This window comes from Mytilus trossulus, chromosome 8 (genome assembly GCF_036588685.1).
Source record: "Mytilus trossulus isolate FHL-02 chromosome 8, PNRI_Mtr1.1.1.hap1, whole genome shotgun sequence".
Taxonomy (NCBI): Eukaryota; Metazoa; Mollusca; class Bivalvia; order Mytilida; family Mytilidae; genus Mytilus; species Mytilus trossulus.
Window position 1 is genome coordinate 34348023 of NC_086380.1, and position 16220 is coordinate 34364242.

Sequence of the window (16220 nt, forward strand, 5' to 3'; positions counted from 1 at the left end):
GCCTTGGTACGTAGTACACAGCAATAAATTATTAATCCCAGTATTAAATGTAAAAAAAAAATTACACTGAAACCAGGAATATAATATGGTCGGATTACTGTAAACAGATTGAAACAAAACATTACTACTGAATGTTCCGATCAGTTGCTTATGTCACGGCGAACGCATCTAGATATCCCATTGAACTAGAGATAAAGGATACAACAGATACAGTTAAGTCGGCCTCATATCTTGACGAACATCTAGAAATTGACAATGAGGGTCGATTGAAAACAAAATTTTACGACACAAGAGATGATTTCAGCTTTCCAATTGTGAACTTTCCATTTTAAGTAGCAACATTTCGGCAGCACCTGCATGCGGTGTCACATGTCTCCCAATCAGTAATAACCGTGCTATTTCCTATCACGATTTTCTTGAAAGAGGGTTGTTGCTCACAATGAAGCTTTTAAATCAAGTGTTCCAAATGGTGAAGTTGAAGTAATCTCTTCGTAAATTTTACGGCCGACATCACGAGTTGGTTAACCGTTGTGGAATACCCGTTTCACAAATGATATCGGATATGTTCGTTGCAACAATTAATCACGGCACCCTTCCGGAGCACCTGAGATCACCCCTAGTTTTTGGTGGGGTTCGTGTTGTTTATTCTTTAGTTTTCTATGTTGTGTCATGTGTACTATTGTTTGTCTTTTTGTCCTTTTCATTTTAGCAATGCATGGCGTTGTCAGTTTATTTTTGATTTATGAGTTTGACTGTCCCTCCCTCTGGTATCTTTCGTCCCTCTCTCTTGCTTAATATTAAAAAAAGAAGAATGTGTTATGATTGCCAATGAGACAACTCTCCACAAGAGACAACAATAACACAAAAATTAACAATTATATGTCACGGTACGGCCTTCAACAATGAACAAAGCACATACCGCATAGTCAGCGATAAAAGGCCGACCGAAATGACAATGTTAAACAATTCAAACTAGAAAACTATCGGCCTTATTTATGTACAAATTGATCCGTTGTAGTAAAAACATAAACAAACGACAACTACTGAATTACATGCTCCTGACTTGAGAAAGGCACATACATACAGAATATATTAGAGTTAAACATGTTTACTTAGCGGGATCCCAACCCTCCCCCAACCGGAGACATTGATATAACAGTACAACATAAGAACGAACTATAAAAGTCAGTTGAAAAGGCTTAACTCATCTGATCGACAAAAAAAAAAAAAAAAAAGTGGACGTGGACGGGTATGCTTAAGTTTTTCTGTTATACACATTCTAACATCGGACTTCTTAATGTCATTAATAACTGTGTTTTTATATACTGTGTGTATTGTTTGTTTATTCTACATTATCGAGATGTATAGTGGATGATTGAGATCTCATAAAAGATCTTTACTCTCGCCTGTCCTAAGACTCGAACATCTGGCCTGCAGTGTAGGCCAGGTCTTGCCGTATGTTTTTTAATCACTTTAATTTTGGTCATTTATATAATTATATGTTTGGGAATTTAATGTGTCGTCCATTTTCGCTGAACTAGTACAATGAAAGGAGAGAAGGTTCACGAAGGGTATACATCGGCCCTAAATTTTTGATGTTTTTTATATTGTGTAAAAAAATACAAATTTCACATAGAATCTGAATTATACTAATATCACTTTTTTTTATGCCCCACCTACGATAGTAGAGGGACATTATGTTTTCTGGTCTGTGCGTTCGTCCATTCGTTCGTCCGTCCATCTGTCCCGCTTCAGGTTAAAGTTTTTGGTCAAGGTAGTTTTTGATGAAGCTGAAGTCCAATCAACTTGAAACTTTAAGTTAGTACACTTGTTGCTTATGATATGATCTTTCTAATTTTAAAGCCAAATTAGACTTTTGACCCCCATTTCACGGTCCATTGAACGTGGAAAATGATAGTGTGAGTGGGGCATCCGTGTACATTGGACACACTCTTGTTTATATATCCCTGTTTCTTTACAAAAAACTTTGACTTCATGGAGAAGTCAGATGTACATTACTTATCCATCACTAATGTTTTCCATGATCTACTGCCTGCAAATTACTTTAGATAGTCAAAATACAACCAACAAGAATGTGTTCATAGTACACGGATGCCCAACTCGCACTATCATTTTCCATGTTCAGTGGACCGTGAAATTGGGGTCAAAATTTGAATACGGCATTTAAATTAGAAAGATCATATCATAGGTAACATAGTGTAAGTCAGTTATGTTTCAAGTTGATTGGACTTCAAATTCATTAAAAACTACATTGACCAAAAACTTTAACCTGAACTTCGCACTATCATTTTCAAAGTTCAGTAGACCGTGAAATGTAGGTCAAAACTTTAATTAAATTGGCACTAAAATTTGAAAGATCATATCATGGGGAACATGTCTACCAAGTTTAAAGTTGATCGGACGAACGAACGGACGGACGGACGGACAGACCAGAAAACATAATACCCATCTACTATCGTAGGTGGGGCATAAAATATCCTGCAGTTTACTTGCAGAGAGCTGTAGAACCGGACGTGACTGTGATCTTATACATTTACCCCAGCTAAACGAACGATCCAATCTTATGACTGTCGGTAGCAAAAAGACAAAAGAAACCATTTTTCTATTATCATTCAAGTCGCCCGTGAGTGTTGATTTACAATAGTTCATGTACAAGAAAGGGAGATTGTTTTTATTGTCAAAAGAAACTGGAGAAGAAACCATCTAAATATGGTAAGTTGCGCTTTTATGGCCTATCAAGATGAAATAATAAAAATGAAATTTAATGAATAAATAAGACAAAAGGGAAAACAGTTTCTATCTGGAGCTTTCCATTTCCGTTTTATTCCAGACAATGCCAACCCGGGTAGCTTAAAGGACAATTCTACTGATAATGGCTTTTGGACTAAAGTACTCACAGTACTTTTATACAGAAGAAATCCAAATTATATATATATATTTTAATAACCAAAAATTTTACTTTTTGATAAAAACAATTTTAATAATTTATATTCTTATGAACAACTAATATATAGCATATTAATCTATTGCAATAAAATAATAATTTCAAATAAAATTTGTAGATTTAACTAACTAAGTCCTAATATTTGTATAAAATAACATTCGTTTATAGTGGAACATTGTTTTAACAATGAATTAGATACAATTAAATTTGCTTGCTAGTCCCTCTCTGTAGTCACAAATAGATAACTCTGGCTCATTTCCCAATCTTTTTTTTATCTTTATTAAACTCATTTCCCAATCAATCTATCATGAAGGGAAGTAAATGCATGCGCTCATCATTCATAGTCTATTTCAAAAATGATAAAAAGTTCTTTATATTGGTATATAAAAATTTTAAACGTTTCAAATTTATGATTTATATTCGTACATCAATTGTTTTGATACATCAATAACAAAAACTGAAATATATTGCATTGATTCATTTTGTAATTATTCAAAATTATATCAGAAACCAAAACATAATTATAAAAAAATGAACCTGTTAAGGGGAGACAATTCTCGTATAACTTTTTCGAAGTGGCACATAATACCACGGAATGTCACTCATCATACAAATGGCACATCCATATAATTAATTAACTGCGCAATCGTGCTCCACCTTCAATTATGATTCTGAATTATAAATATAACCAAAAGTTGATAATCTATAGATAGTGAAGACTAATGAAAGCTAAAAATATTTTTTTGCACTTTTTTAAAACTTCCTCAGAAAAATTCGCGAGCCACTTGACTTTCATAGCTCAAAATTAACGTTTCTACAGAATATTTGAATAAAAAGTTACAGATTATTCGCTTCTCAAAGTGTAAGACACAATAAAAATCGTATGCTTGCACAATATTACCGAAATACAGATTTAATTAAGTCCTAAACATTTTGACATTTCTTCGTATATTTTTTTTTTTACCGAAAACCGGTTTAAACAAATCACAAGTATGTGTTAAGATCCGACTAAATACCTATTTCCCGATATGGTCAGGTAAAATTGCTATAATATAACACATACACTATTTAATGAGAATACAGATGATTCTATAACGTTTCTGTAAATGAATTCACTACTCTTAAAATGTTAAAACCATTAAGAATACTACGTTATTCTACAACAACCATATGCGACCTTAGGCCAATTTGGCACAACTTTAGGAATATTTTGTTTTAACTTATTTTCGTTCTCTAGTCGAATGTCAGTTGCTCAGTTTATATATCAATTACTTTGATCAAATATGGTTCTTTAGGGTTTGTCATAAAGCTCTTAAACTGTTTCTGTCCTTACAAATACTTCACTGGTTTTAAAAATACCGCTTTAATCGTTCCTGATAAAGAAAATCTTGAAAAAGCACCAAGGACGCGCAATTCATAACGTGTTGTTTCCAGTTTTTACCCCCAGAAAAAAGTTCTTACATTATCAAAACGACAGCAACTCTTCCGGATCACTTCAGATCACCTCCGTTTTGGTTTGGATTCGTATTGGTCTTTAGTTTTCTATTTTGTTTTTGTGTATTTGGTTTTTTTTATCTGTTTTTCTGTTTCATTTTTAACCATGGCGTTGTCAGTTCATCATTTTCAGCTACTAGTAAACACTTGCTACTTTTAATTTTCAAAAATAAACTTTCTTGGATATCAAGCCAGAGGATTTCATTTGTGTTTACAGCTAGTGCAATTATTAAGGTGGTATCCAACACTTGCACTAAAATTAATTTCGCTCGTTTAATTTTCATAAAATTTTGTCAAAGTACTTTCTTTGACCCTTTAACAAAAAATAATAATTTCAGAAATTTTGAACCAAACGTTTAGTCAGAAAAATTACACTGGTTATATAGCAGTTTGACAAACACCAATTTTGATCATTGAGAAGCTTAATATTTGTATTACAACACAACGTACTTAAAATGTTTAGCTGACTTTACAGAATTATCTCCCTGTAGTGTAAGGTACCACCTTAAATGGATTGTGCAGGTAGTTTTGACAGCATTTTATAGGCCAAAAAATAAGAATCTATCTGATCAATCGCATTTAAGTGTTTGTAGATATGCAAATCATGCAAATACTACGTGACGTGAAACACAACACTTTGTGAGGCTCCTATAAAGTGCATATGATGACTGAACATTACTTTTTAATGAAGAGATGTGTAGTGAAGAGGTTATCCGACCGTGCGAGGGCTGAAAGGCCAGTCAAGGTCGTTAAACACTTCCATATACTGAAGAGGTTTCTCACACCTTATCTACCCTCAACTAGTATATTAACCCTTCCAGCAGAAGGAATCATATTTGTTCAGTGTTGATAATTATATTTTTCCGCGTTTCGAAGTATAGAGGAAAATTATTCTCTAGTCTTGTGGGCGATCGGCAATTATAAATTGTGTTTGATATATTTATTGTTATATATAAGTATAGTGTGTACTATATGTTTGTGGCATTGAAAGAGCCAATAGATATTTGCAGATTTGTTTTATTTTTGCATTATTAAACATTTTACGGTTATTTTTCATAAAATATGAAATGACATTTAAAGAACACTGTCTGATTCTTGACTGTAATTATCATTTGATCATGACTATTTTTCTTTCAAAAGACAAAATCACACATATTCTCTAGTGTTTTTTTAATTCTGAAATCCAATTGAATTGAAATACTTGGCATTGAATATGATTTAAACGGTTTTTTATGCTTTCTAACTCAAGTTTGATGTCATGCAAATGGTAAAATGCCTGATCGTGTTTTTCTATGCTCTTTTTATTCTGAAGGTCTTGTGAAGTATATTCTATATTTTGCTTTATTTCATTTAATTCCCGAGTGATATTTTTCACGTGATTGAAACAAAACGACCGTTTCCCTTTTAAATCCTTTTCGGCCTCGGTATCAATATCAAAATGAGAGGTTCGATTTTCTACAATTCCACGCAAAGATTTTTGTATCTTAAAACACTGCTTGTCTATTTTTTTAAGAATTGTTATTTGTTTTTGCATTAGAAAATCGACCTTTTTCTTTAACTCATCTAGTTTTTGCTCCGTACTATCTACCAAGGAAGATAACCCATATTTAGCAGCTCTAGTCACAGTTAGTATATCCGGGCATTTGATATGGTTACTACAAACACATTCTACACAAATGATTGACTCGTGAGTACAACAGAAAAAGCTCATATGTTCCATGTGTAATTCACATACACTTTTCGGAATGGTTTCAGTATTAGCTGGAATAAACCCACTTGGAATATTATCAATATCTGGTTCGGTTGCAGGTATTTCCAATTCTAAAAAAAAAAATACAGCTGATTTCCTAATGCTTGCAAAGTAAAACTTTGTTTGGCCTGCTTTCTTTGTTTGTTTAATTGTTTATACAAGCTTTGTAAACAAGATTGACATTTTTAAACAATTCATATAGGCTTAGTTTCACCAGTATATATCATATTTGAATTTAATTGGATGTTATCCTAATGATTTTACAATATACAAACAAAGCAAGCAAGCTAACCAAAGTTTTGTTTTACATGCATTAGGAAATTAGCTGTAACTATAATTATCTATTACATTAATTAAGCTTTTATTATCATACTAAAGTACACAGATTGTAACCGGTTATTATAGTTTAAAAAAAATGTTACTTTATAATACAAATGGTTAGTCGATTACACGTATTCTCATAATAAATTACACGGGTGGATTCAATGATAATGTTTATTCAAGTAGTTCAAGTACCTTTGCACGAATGATACAAAATCCTGCACACGCAATTGAAAAATTTACGTGAAATAAAAGCGTTGTTATTGGGCTCAAAACAACGGGTATATAATTATTTAACGACCTATGAATCTATTCTACTTTATACTAAAAGGACTCTATATCGGATCAATCCGTTACTTTCATCATGCTAGCTGAAAGTCTTTGAAAGCCTTCGAATTTTCGTTTCTAAATCCACCGTCAATAGTGAGAAGCAGTCAATTCCTACTTAAAAACAATTGGCCCGAGCGAAGATGGAACCTATGACATCCAGTCATTGGATGAGCACTATACCAGGAGATAACAGTTCCAACATTGAAGACAAAAAAATAATAGAAAGAATATTTGTTTCTCTGAAATCATACACCATAAAGTTGGAAATTGTTAAAATTAACGATTACTGGCCCACATTTCTGTAATGACACATGTTACAGGTAACTTGATTACACAGTTCAAAAATGTTATGTTATGCTGTTACACCAATGCCATAGTTAGGGGAAAACGTAAAACAAAAATACTGAATTCCAAGAATAAGTCCTAAAAGTAAAAATTAAACGCTTTCAATCAATGGTACGAGTGAAGATGGTTTATTAAACCTGGTTTATAGCTTGCTAAACCGCTCACTTATTTGATAGTTGTTTAGGACGATTAGGACGATGAGCAGCCAAAACTGTGTGAACATGCATACAGTAAGTTTGTTGTACAGAGGGTAAGGTGCCCGCAAATATTAAAAACCCTGCCACATTATGTATGCACCTGTCTCAAGTCAGGTAATTTAGTGGCTGTCGTTTAATGCTGTGTATTATTCTTTGTTTTATTCATAAATCCGGTTCTCCTTTTAAGTGGATAATACGTTATCATGTCGGAACATTTTAAAGCTTGCTTTGCATGGTACGGATTTTGCTAAAGGACAAGGTCATACAGGGGAATATTACAGGAAATATCTTTTTCATTTGGTCTCTATATTGGCTTTAAACGTTTACAAAGGACAAGGTACGATATAAGGCCTGTTTTTGGCACACCTATTTTCTCATTTTTCCAATTCTGTTTTTAAAAGCTACTTATTATGTTAAAATATTCCCTAATTCTTGAAATTTGATAGGATGAACTCCAAAACCACTAATTTTAGCAACTGGATGAGGTAAGAGGGGTAAATTTTATGTTAATATTCAAATATTGTAATTATTCATTTTAGGGTGTTTTGTACAACTTTTTATTTTTATTTTTAGTTTTGAAGTGCCTGCGCCAACGTGGAACAGGATTTTTTTTATTCGAATGTCATCAGCACTGTTTTTGTTGTCTAAATGGACGACATTTTCTCTGGGTCACGTAGGCGCACCCTATTAAATCTTAAGAAACAATGATCAAAAATTGTATTTTTTTCTTCTTTTGGCGTTTTTGGTGCCCTTTAGCCCCCTAACCTCACCCATTTTCTTAAAAAAAATGGTTTTGAAGTTCAACAAAACAAACTGCAAACCTAAGGGAATATCTAAACGTGATTAGTAGTTTCCAAAACAGAATTTAAAAAATGAGAAAATAGGGGGTCCAAAAACGGGCCGTATCGTGCATTGACCTTCATTCAACTACGCAGCATCCTGTACCTTCTAGTCGTTGTTTGCCGTATGTCTTATTTTCTTATTTTTTATGTTTATTATATTTCGAAGTCGAGTTTTTTTTTTCTGCATGGTTTGAATAGTTTTAAATATTTCCTGTCGGGGTCTTTTATTGTCTACTTTGTTGAAAATATTTTTCTAACCATGTTGAGGTTCGTGCATAGAACTATAATAGTTGTTTTCATTCACATTATTTGATGTCTAGTGAACAGTCGTCTAATTGACAATCTTGCCACAACTCCTTTTTATCATAATGAGGGTATCACAAGCCCAGTAGTCAGCACTTTTTGTGCTGACATGAATTGTCATTGATATGGTTATATTTATAAATTAACTGTTAACAACATTTAGAATTTTTGAAATACTAAGGCTTTTCTACCTCAGGCATAGATTACCTTAGCTGGATTTGGCAAAACTTTTAGGAATTTTGGTCCTCAATGCTCTTCAACTTCGTACTTTATTTGACCTTTTTAACTTTTTTGGATTCGAGCGTCACTGATGAATCTTTTGTAGACGAAACGCGCGTCTGGCGTATATACTAAATTTAGTCCTGGTATCTATGATGAGTTTATTTACATACCCTTCTGATTATTTTCTCCTTTGTTTTGGTTTGCAGGTAAAGCTTTACAGTACTGTAAAAAAATGAAAATAAGCATATAAAAAATAAGGATAAAAAATTTAAATTAACGCCAGACCAGACTCGCGTTTCGTATACAAAAAGGTAATGAGGCCAATTGAGTTACGAGTTTACATTCGGCAATCCTCGGTAGAATCCGTTACTCTCCGAGGGTACGGAATCGGCCGAGTTGAAACGAATGACGAGTTTAAAGAGCATTGATGACGAACAGTTCCAAAATGTTTTGCCAAATACATCTAAGCATTCCTGAGGAAGAAAAGCCTTAGTATTTCAAAAATAAAAAGTTTTGTAGGAAGTTAATTAATAATTATGACAATATCAATGATAATTCATGTCATCACAGAAGTGCTGACTACTGGGCTGGTGAAACCTCAAGGAGTAAAAGCTCAACACAAATGTAAATAACTGCAAGTACTTCTCTAAGAAGGAGTAGGCAAGATGACGGGCAAGTATAAGAGGGGCGAAAAATACCTAAGGGACAGTCAAAATGATAGATCGAAAATAAACTGACAACGCCATGGCTAAAAAAGAAAAAACACAAACAGACAAATAATAGTACACACAAGACACAACACAGAAAACTAGTGACTAAGCAAATACTCAGGCAGTAGGCATATTATATTTCAAAAATTGTAACAGTTTTATATAGCTCTTAAATTCTCAAATAAAATTACTCTGGTACGTTTCTGTTCTTTTGATTTTGCTTCAAGTATTTTCTTTAATTGATAACTTTACAGCTATTATTTGAATTATACGACACTAAATCATTAATTGCTCTTGGTGCTCTTGGTGCTCTTGGTGCTCTTGGTACTCAATAATCTGTTTACTTAAAGTTTAAAATAAACATACCATTTCATATTCAAATATTTGTTCACAAAGTTGTGGATTCTTTGTTTTAATATCATTGTAGATGGAACAAAGACTTATTCCTTGTTGAAAAAGTTTGCTTCTAGGGAATTTTTGTCTTTTCCTTGCAAAGCTCCGTCTGTAATAGAAGTTTGGAAATCCTCTGGCAAACATCAAAACAACATGCGGTTCATTAGTGTTATGAGTAAGGATTAGCCCGGGACAACCCGATGCTCCATGTTCAAATTGGCACTTGACAACAAGCCTGTTTTTATGACGTAGTTCTTCGTAATTGTTGTCATAGTTTTCTGTTATTTTATATTTAGAAGCACAAAATTCTTTTAGGCTTTGTATACGAGTAAGACTTGGATACCACAGTTCAACATCAAAATGAATCTGTTTCTTTTCAATATGTGCTATCAAATGAACAAGTGCGCCGTCGTCCTTCTCTGGATCAACAATGGCAAACTTTGTAAAAGGTGGGGGAAGATTTCTGCTTGCAGCATCTATCTGTAAAACAACGGTGTCCAATTCCTTGCTCTGATAAACTATAGATGGTTTGATATTGAACCGTTTCTTGTTGCAGAATTCTACAGTCATATCCTTCAACTTATGCTCATTCATTTTGTTATCATGACCTCCTTAAAGTAAGAATTTAAAAAAATATAACCGATAACATTATTCATATATCACTAAGCCGATATTAGTCGATGTCTACACGTGGTATAAGGAGATCAGATTGAAATCAACTGTTGTGTTTATTTTTGTACGAAATGAGTGTACAATAGACATGAATTATGCCTTTAAACCAGGTTCAACCCACCTTTTTTTCTTCAAATGTTTTGTACCTAGTCAGGAATATGGCAGTTGTTAACAAATAGTTTTGTTTATATGTGTGAGGGCGTTTGTTTTATTGCCCTTCGGTGTGCCTTTGTTCCTGTGTTTTTATGTTATATTTGATGCGGTTCCCTAGGTTTTGGATTGATACCCGGTTTTTTTTTCTCAATTGATTTTTTGGTTACTTTTGAACACCGGTATACTGCTGTTGACGTTATGAAGTATAAAAGTGTTCAAAACAAAAACAAAATATTTTGCTGTATTTTTAGAAATTAGATAGATGAAAGTTTGCTATTCAGGTCGACAAATCTTTCAGAGACAGAACAATTATATAGCAGTTTAAGTAAGTTAGTAAATATATTTTATATAGTGTCGGCCAGATATGTAAAATTCAACAAGGTAAACATGAGCTATGTAGAGCTCTAAACCGACTTGGTTTACTACAGAATATTTACTGCAGAATATTAATTGTTAATTGAACAAGGAGATGTGGTATAATTTTCAATAAGTTAAACATCCATAGTATACTCATTCACAAAGATGTGTGCAATTAAACGATTCATTATTTTCATAAAATTATGTATGCACATTATAACTGAACTTGTTTTATAGAATGCAGTTGTCGCCATAGTAATACAAAGACATTTACTTATCTGCTGCTCTATACCATGCCAAACGGTCATGATAAAATTCTGTCCAACACGCCAACAACTACTGTTCGTAAACTGACCACGAATGATACCCACAGATTCACTGGCTGTGTTGAGTGCACTGACTTTGTCGGCTTCGTGAATAGCTGGTAAAACCACATTTTCCGCTGAAAATCATAATGTATGTTGAAGTTGTAATGATAGGCAATCGTAAGCCGGGTTGGTGATAACATGAGCAACACTACGGATGCCACATGTGGAGTAGAATCTACTTATTCTTCTGGAGCACCTGAGATCACCCCAAGTTTTTGGAGGAGTTCGTGTTGCTTAGTCTTTAGTTTTATCTGTTGTGTCTTGTGTACTGTTTGTGTTTTTTTGTATTTAGTCATGGTGTTGTTAGTTGATTTTCTATCTATGAGTTTGACTGTTCCTGTGGTATCTTTCACCCCATTTTTTAAAGGATATAACAAATAAAATAATTTTGGGAATTCAATACTACATTTGGTTTCCAGTGTTGTTAATTGTAATTAGAGTCAAATGCAGCCATATTGACGTCCAAAAACTTTCGGCGAAGAAGTCTTGGACACATTTCGGTGTCTCAGTCGTACAAAACAGAAGCGTCTTTCCTTGCTGCTTAGCTTTATTTTATGTCCAATAGAAAATCATTTCATTTTATCAAAAAATATTTTTTCTTATATGACTTAAGAAGACCCATTACACCATATGCTTACCATCTATTAGTTCCAGAAGTGTCTGTTTAAGCTACAAAAATAAAATACAAGTTGAGGTAATACATTGAAGATCTTTTTTGTCAGTGCTTCGATATTAGCCCGGTTCTGAAAGTTATACTAAATTTGGAAAATTAGGGATAATTATATTTTTTTCTGATTTATCAAAACTAGTTGATCTTTTAAGAAAATGAGAAAAAGATAAAATCAGATGTACTCGTCACATATTTTCAGTGCTGACGCCCCTCAGATATGAGCAGATTACATCTTATACTTATACTCCATTGCACATAAGTGGATAGAATTATAGATCTGATGAAGATCTAAGATCATTCTTACACTGCGAGTCATCCTATAAGTGTCTGTCTCCTGAAGAATATCTTTGAGATAATCCGTTGAAAATTCTTCCTGAATCGACCGAATTTGCTTCTTTTGTTCTTTTTTGAAGAACTCTCCAACATCCCCGGCCAAGCCAATAACAGCTGTTTCTAGGATATCCCATAGTTTTTGAAACTGATCTTCAGAAACTTCTGCTGTGTGAGCAAGTTCGTTTCGAACATCACGCAAACTGTTCAGCCATTTAACTTGAGATTCATCCAAATCACAACACTCTCTAACAATAGCACATGCAAGAGTTATATCTAACACCGACACATCTATATCGTCTTTTGGTAAGTATCTGCAAATACAATGTTGCAACACAACACCATTTTCAATTTTGAAATGGCCCTTAGTTGATTTCCCTTTGATGTAATACAGTACTTCAAACTGTCGTTGTCTCAGTTTATGACATCGTGATTGTTTTCTAAAAGTTGTACACCCACAACAAGGTGTATCAATGATATATCTATGGAAGAGTTCATGTCTGTAGTTCTCTAAAAATTTCGAAAATGTAATCTTATCCAAAACTACTCGTTCAAAGTGCTGTCTAATAACATCCTGGGTTTGCCCAAAACAAAATGTCAATAATCTCAAATAATTCTTTCTCTCGGGATTGTTCATAGTATGACTGTGAATAGAAAAAAAAATAATCACAAAAATATCGAAATTACAAAGCGAAAACTCCCCAATCAAATGGTAAAACCGAAATCTCAAACACACCAAACGAATGGATAACAACTGTCATACTCCTTCCTTGGTACAGGCAATTTCTTATGTAGCAAAGTGTGGATTAAACCTGGTTTTGTAGTTAGCTTAACCTATCAATGGTATGACAGTGGCATAAAATTCCATTACATTAACAACGATGTTTATCGGCTTTATTTTTGCATTCGAAATACCATTGGGGGTGCCATTGGTGAATCGGGTACTAGTACTGTCTATTCTTCCGTACTCCTCAGGTGATAGCTTACAGGTGATTTATTTTGTATAATTCCTTTTCCATAGTTTCCAATGTTTATAAAATGTACATGGCCTATCTTGTATATTTGTGTTTTTCTTTGCCTGACACGTAATCGACTTGGATAATTGATTTTCTCATTTTAAAGCATATTGATAACATTAAATTGAACTTTTTAAAAAAGCTACAAAAATAAGGGAGAAAAAAAATGAGGTAAAACAAAGTTTATTGGTATTTTTCAAAGAATCCTCTTAAAGACAAAAGGAAAGTTTTTTAGTTTCTCACTACAGATATGTTAATAACGTTCTGTGACTCAATGACAAACATTTCAATGAGTGAGTGCTTATATTTTTTCCTTAGTTGGTTTTGTAAAAGTCTTAGTTCCGAAAGCTTTTTTTATTTGATCGTCACAAAAAGAGTGTCTGGTGTACCAGATTTGAATCCTGGTATCTATGACATATAGTTCATCAAAGCAAACCTGATATTAAAGGTATTTCTTTTCATGTTTGCGTGTTTTGTAATGGTGTTTTCATGTTTGTCTTCAACTTTTAAGTTTTTAATATCTCTTTGGTACTAGTATCACCAAATTTTTTTTTACAGTCACTATAACGAATTGGTTACGATGAGTCACCATCTACATGTTAATGTTGAGTTAGATAATTGTATACTAGTATCAACGTCTAACGATTGTGTTCTATTTACAATTATAAGATTTTTACAACCCAACGTGAATTTGCTCGATGGGTAATGCATGTACAGCAATAAACGATTACCCTTGTCGATGCACTCGTTTCTTAAGGAAGTCATGTGGGCACTTTTCAGGGGCGGATGCAGGAATTTTCGAAAGGGGGGGGGGGGGGGGGTGCTAACCCAGGGCAAAAGAGGGGTGCAAAACATATGTCCGATACAAATGCATTGATCGGCCCAAATAAAAGGGGGGTTCGCACCCCCGGAACCCCCCCCTCTGGATCCGCCACTGCTCTTTATGTTTGTTATCTTGATTTATCTTTTCTTAGTAGAGTTTTGGGATTTGAATATTGATCACTACAGTCGCCCTTATTTTGTCTAACATGAAAATACCAAATGTAAAGTTGCATGATACAAGACTGCAATTTATGTTCTTTTCTTTGTAACATATGTGCATTTCGAATCAAAGATTTTTGTTTTGTTTTCACAGAATCAATATAGAAAAATAATGGAAATCATCGGATTTGAATATTGAATAGTTGTTTTTTAACATTTCATTTATAGCTAGTAAATGTTAAGTCATATTTGGGACTAGAATTTTAATATTTAGAAATGGCTATAGAAAATATTTTCATTTTTACCAGCTTCTGATCTTTTGTATCAGTGTTTGAATTTTCAAAGTTTTTGATTTTATGTGAAATTTTTGTCATTCTTGAAATATACCTATAAACGCTGTATTGCACATAACCATTTTTTATTACCTTTGATTTCAATTTTCAAAATTCTATTCCCAGCCCTATGTCTAGAAAAGTGTGCTTGTACACATTTTAGTTCAAAGTTTTTGAAAAAAATTAAGAGACCATGAGCTTAATTTTGGATTTTTATTCATTAAAATGTAAGAGATTTATAAAAATTAAAACAGATTTTTGAAACAGGCTTTTAGAGAGTAATTTACGTGACAAGAATGTTTTACATGTTATAATGGTTTTTTGTTTTCTCTTTCAATATCACAAAATTTTACTTGATATCACATATCTATGTGAGTATAAATAAACTCAACATAGATACCATAATATTTTTTTTAATTTTCGCCAAACGCACGTTTCGTCTACAAAAGAAGTAATGTTAAGAAAGGCAAATAAAGTACGAAGATGAAGAACATTGAAGACCAACAAATCCTATAAGTTTTGCAAAAGTAATTTATTCCTGAAGTAAAAAAACCTTAGCATTTCAAATACATCATACATATCTTTTTGAACGAGTCGTATATGTAAAAAACACACTAATATAAACCACAGAATAACGTATACTGCACCTTAATGATATCTGGTATTTAAAAACCTTTAAGCAATCCAAGAAGATGAACTTCTTGCCAAGTGTACTTCCTCAAAGTTCGAACGACAGGAAATAAATAATCGTGTACTCCACATTGTTATATAGTATACGCATGTCTGTTGTGTCAAATTGATTAACATACATGTATGGATAAATGTGAAAGGTTTACTATCACCACATCCTGTTTGATTCTGTAGTAAATGTAATATTAGGAAATTCACATTCAGTTTTTATTATTAAATTCGAGCATATTATTAAGGGTCAATTGAAATTTAATCGACAGGGATTTCTTTTAAATTTTCAAATAAACAATATGTGAATGATATCAACATTTTCAACTGTTTCAGCATACTTAGTTTATAGTACATGACTTAATTCAAATTCGTGCGTGCAATGTTACTTGAACGATTTTGTATATTTTTAAAGTAGAAGAATATCTTCTCATTGAAAATAATCAATATATAATCAATAATTAATATAATTAATGTGACCTGTTGACACCATTTGTAATGCATTCCTTTTCTTCAATGTTTACTTACTACATGTACGTGTTATATTTCGTCTTAGTATTTTTTATATGCACCACCTTCAATAAGTATTTTGTATGACGATAAATGTTCACCTATGTACTCGTTCTATAAACACCAACTTTATATTCGTAAAAATGTTCCGGTACTCTTTATAACAAAATTAGTTTATTTCAATTCACCTGTGTACTTTGCTTTCTTTGACGCCATTTTGTCCTAGGTTGAAGTCGTCCTTTTTTATTGATATTGTGTCATAAATAAAACTTATTCGTTCA

The 16220-nt window shown here is 32.9% G+C and overlaps 1 protein-coding gene across 2 annotated transcripts; it reads right to left on the minus strand.

Annotated features, from left to right (window-relative positions):
• Positions 1 to 5474: 5474 nt before the first annotated feature.
• On the minus strand, positions 5475 to 15522 carry LOC134680871 (uncharacterized). Of its 2 annotated transcripts, XM_063540145.1 has the most exons (7): positions 15399 to 15522; positions 12397 to 13066; positions 12061 to 12091; positions 11329 to 11496; positions 9846 to 10483; positions 8940 to 8991; positions 5475 to 6280 (listed from the first exon to the last, which is right to left on the minus strand). In XM_063540145.1, exons 2-7 carry the CDS (start codon positions 13057 to 13059, stop codon positions 5619 to 5621), a joined length of 2214 nt encoding a protein of 737 aa, XP_063396215.1. In that variant the 5' UTR covers positions 13060 to 13066; positions 15399 to 15522; the 3' UTR covers positions 5475 to 5618. The 2 variants fall into 2 exon arrangements, with proteins under 2 accessions (XP_063396215.1, XP_063396216.1); XM_063540146.1 differs by lacking the exon at positions 8940 to 8991 and having other exon boundaries at positions 6036 to 6280.
• Positions 15523 to 16220: the final 698 nt, after the last annotated feature.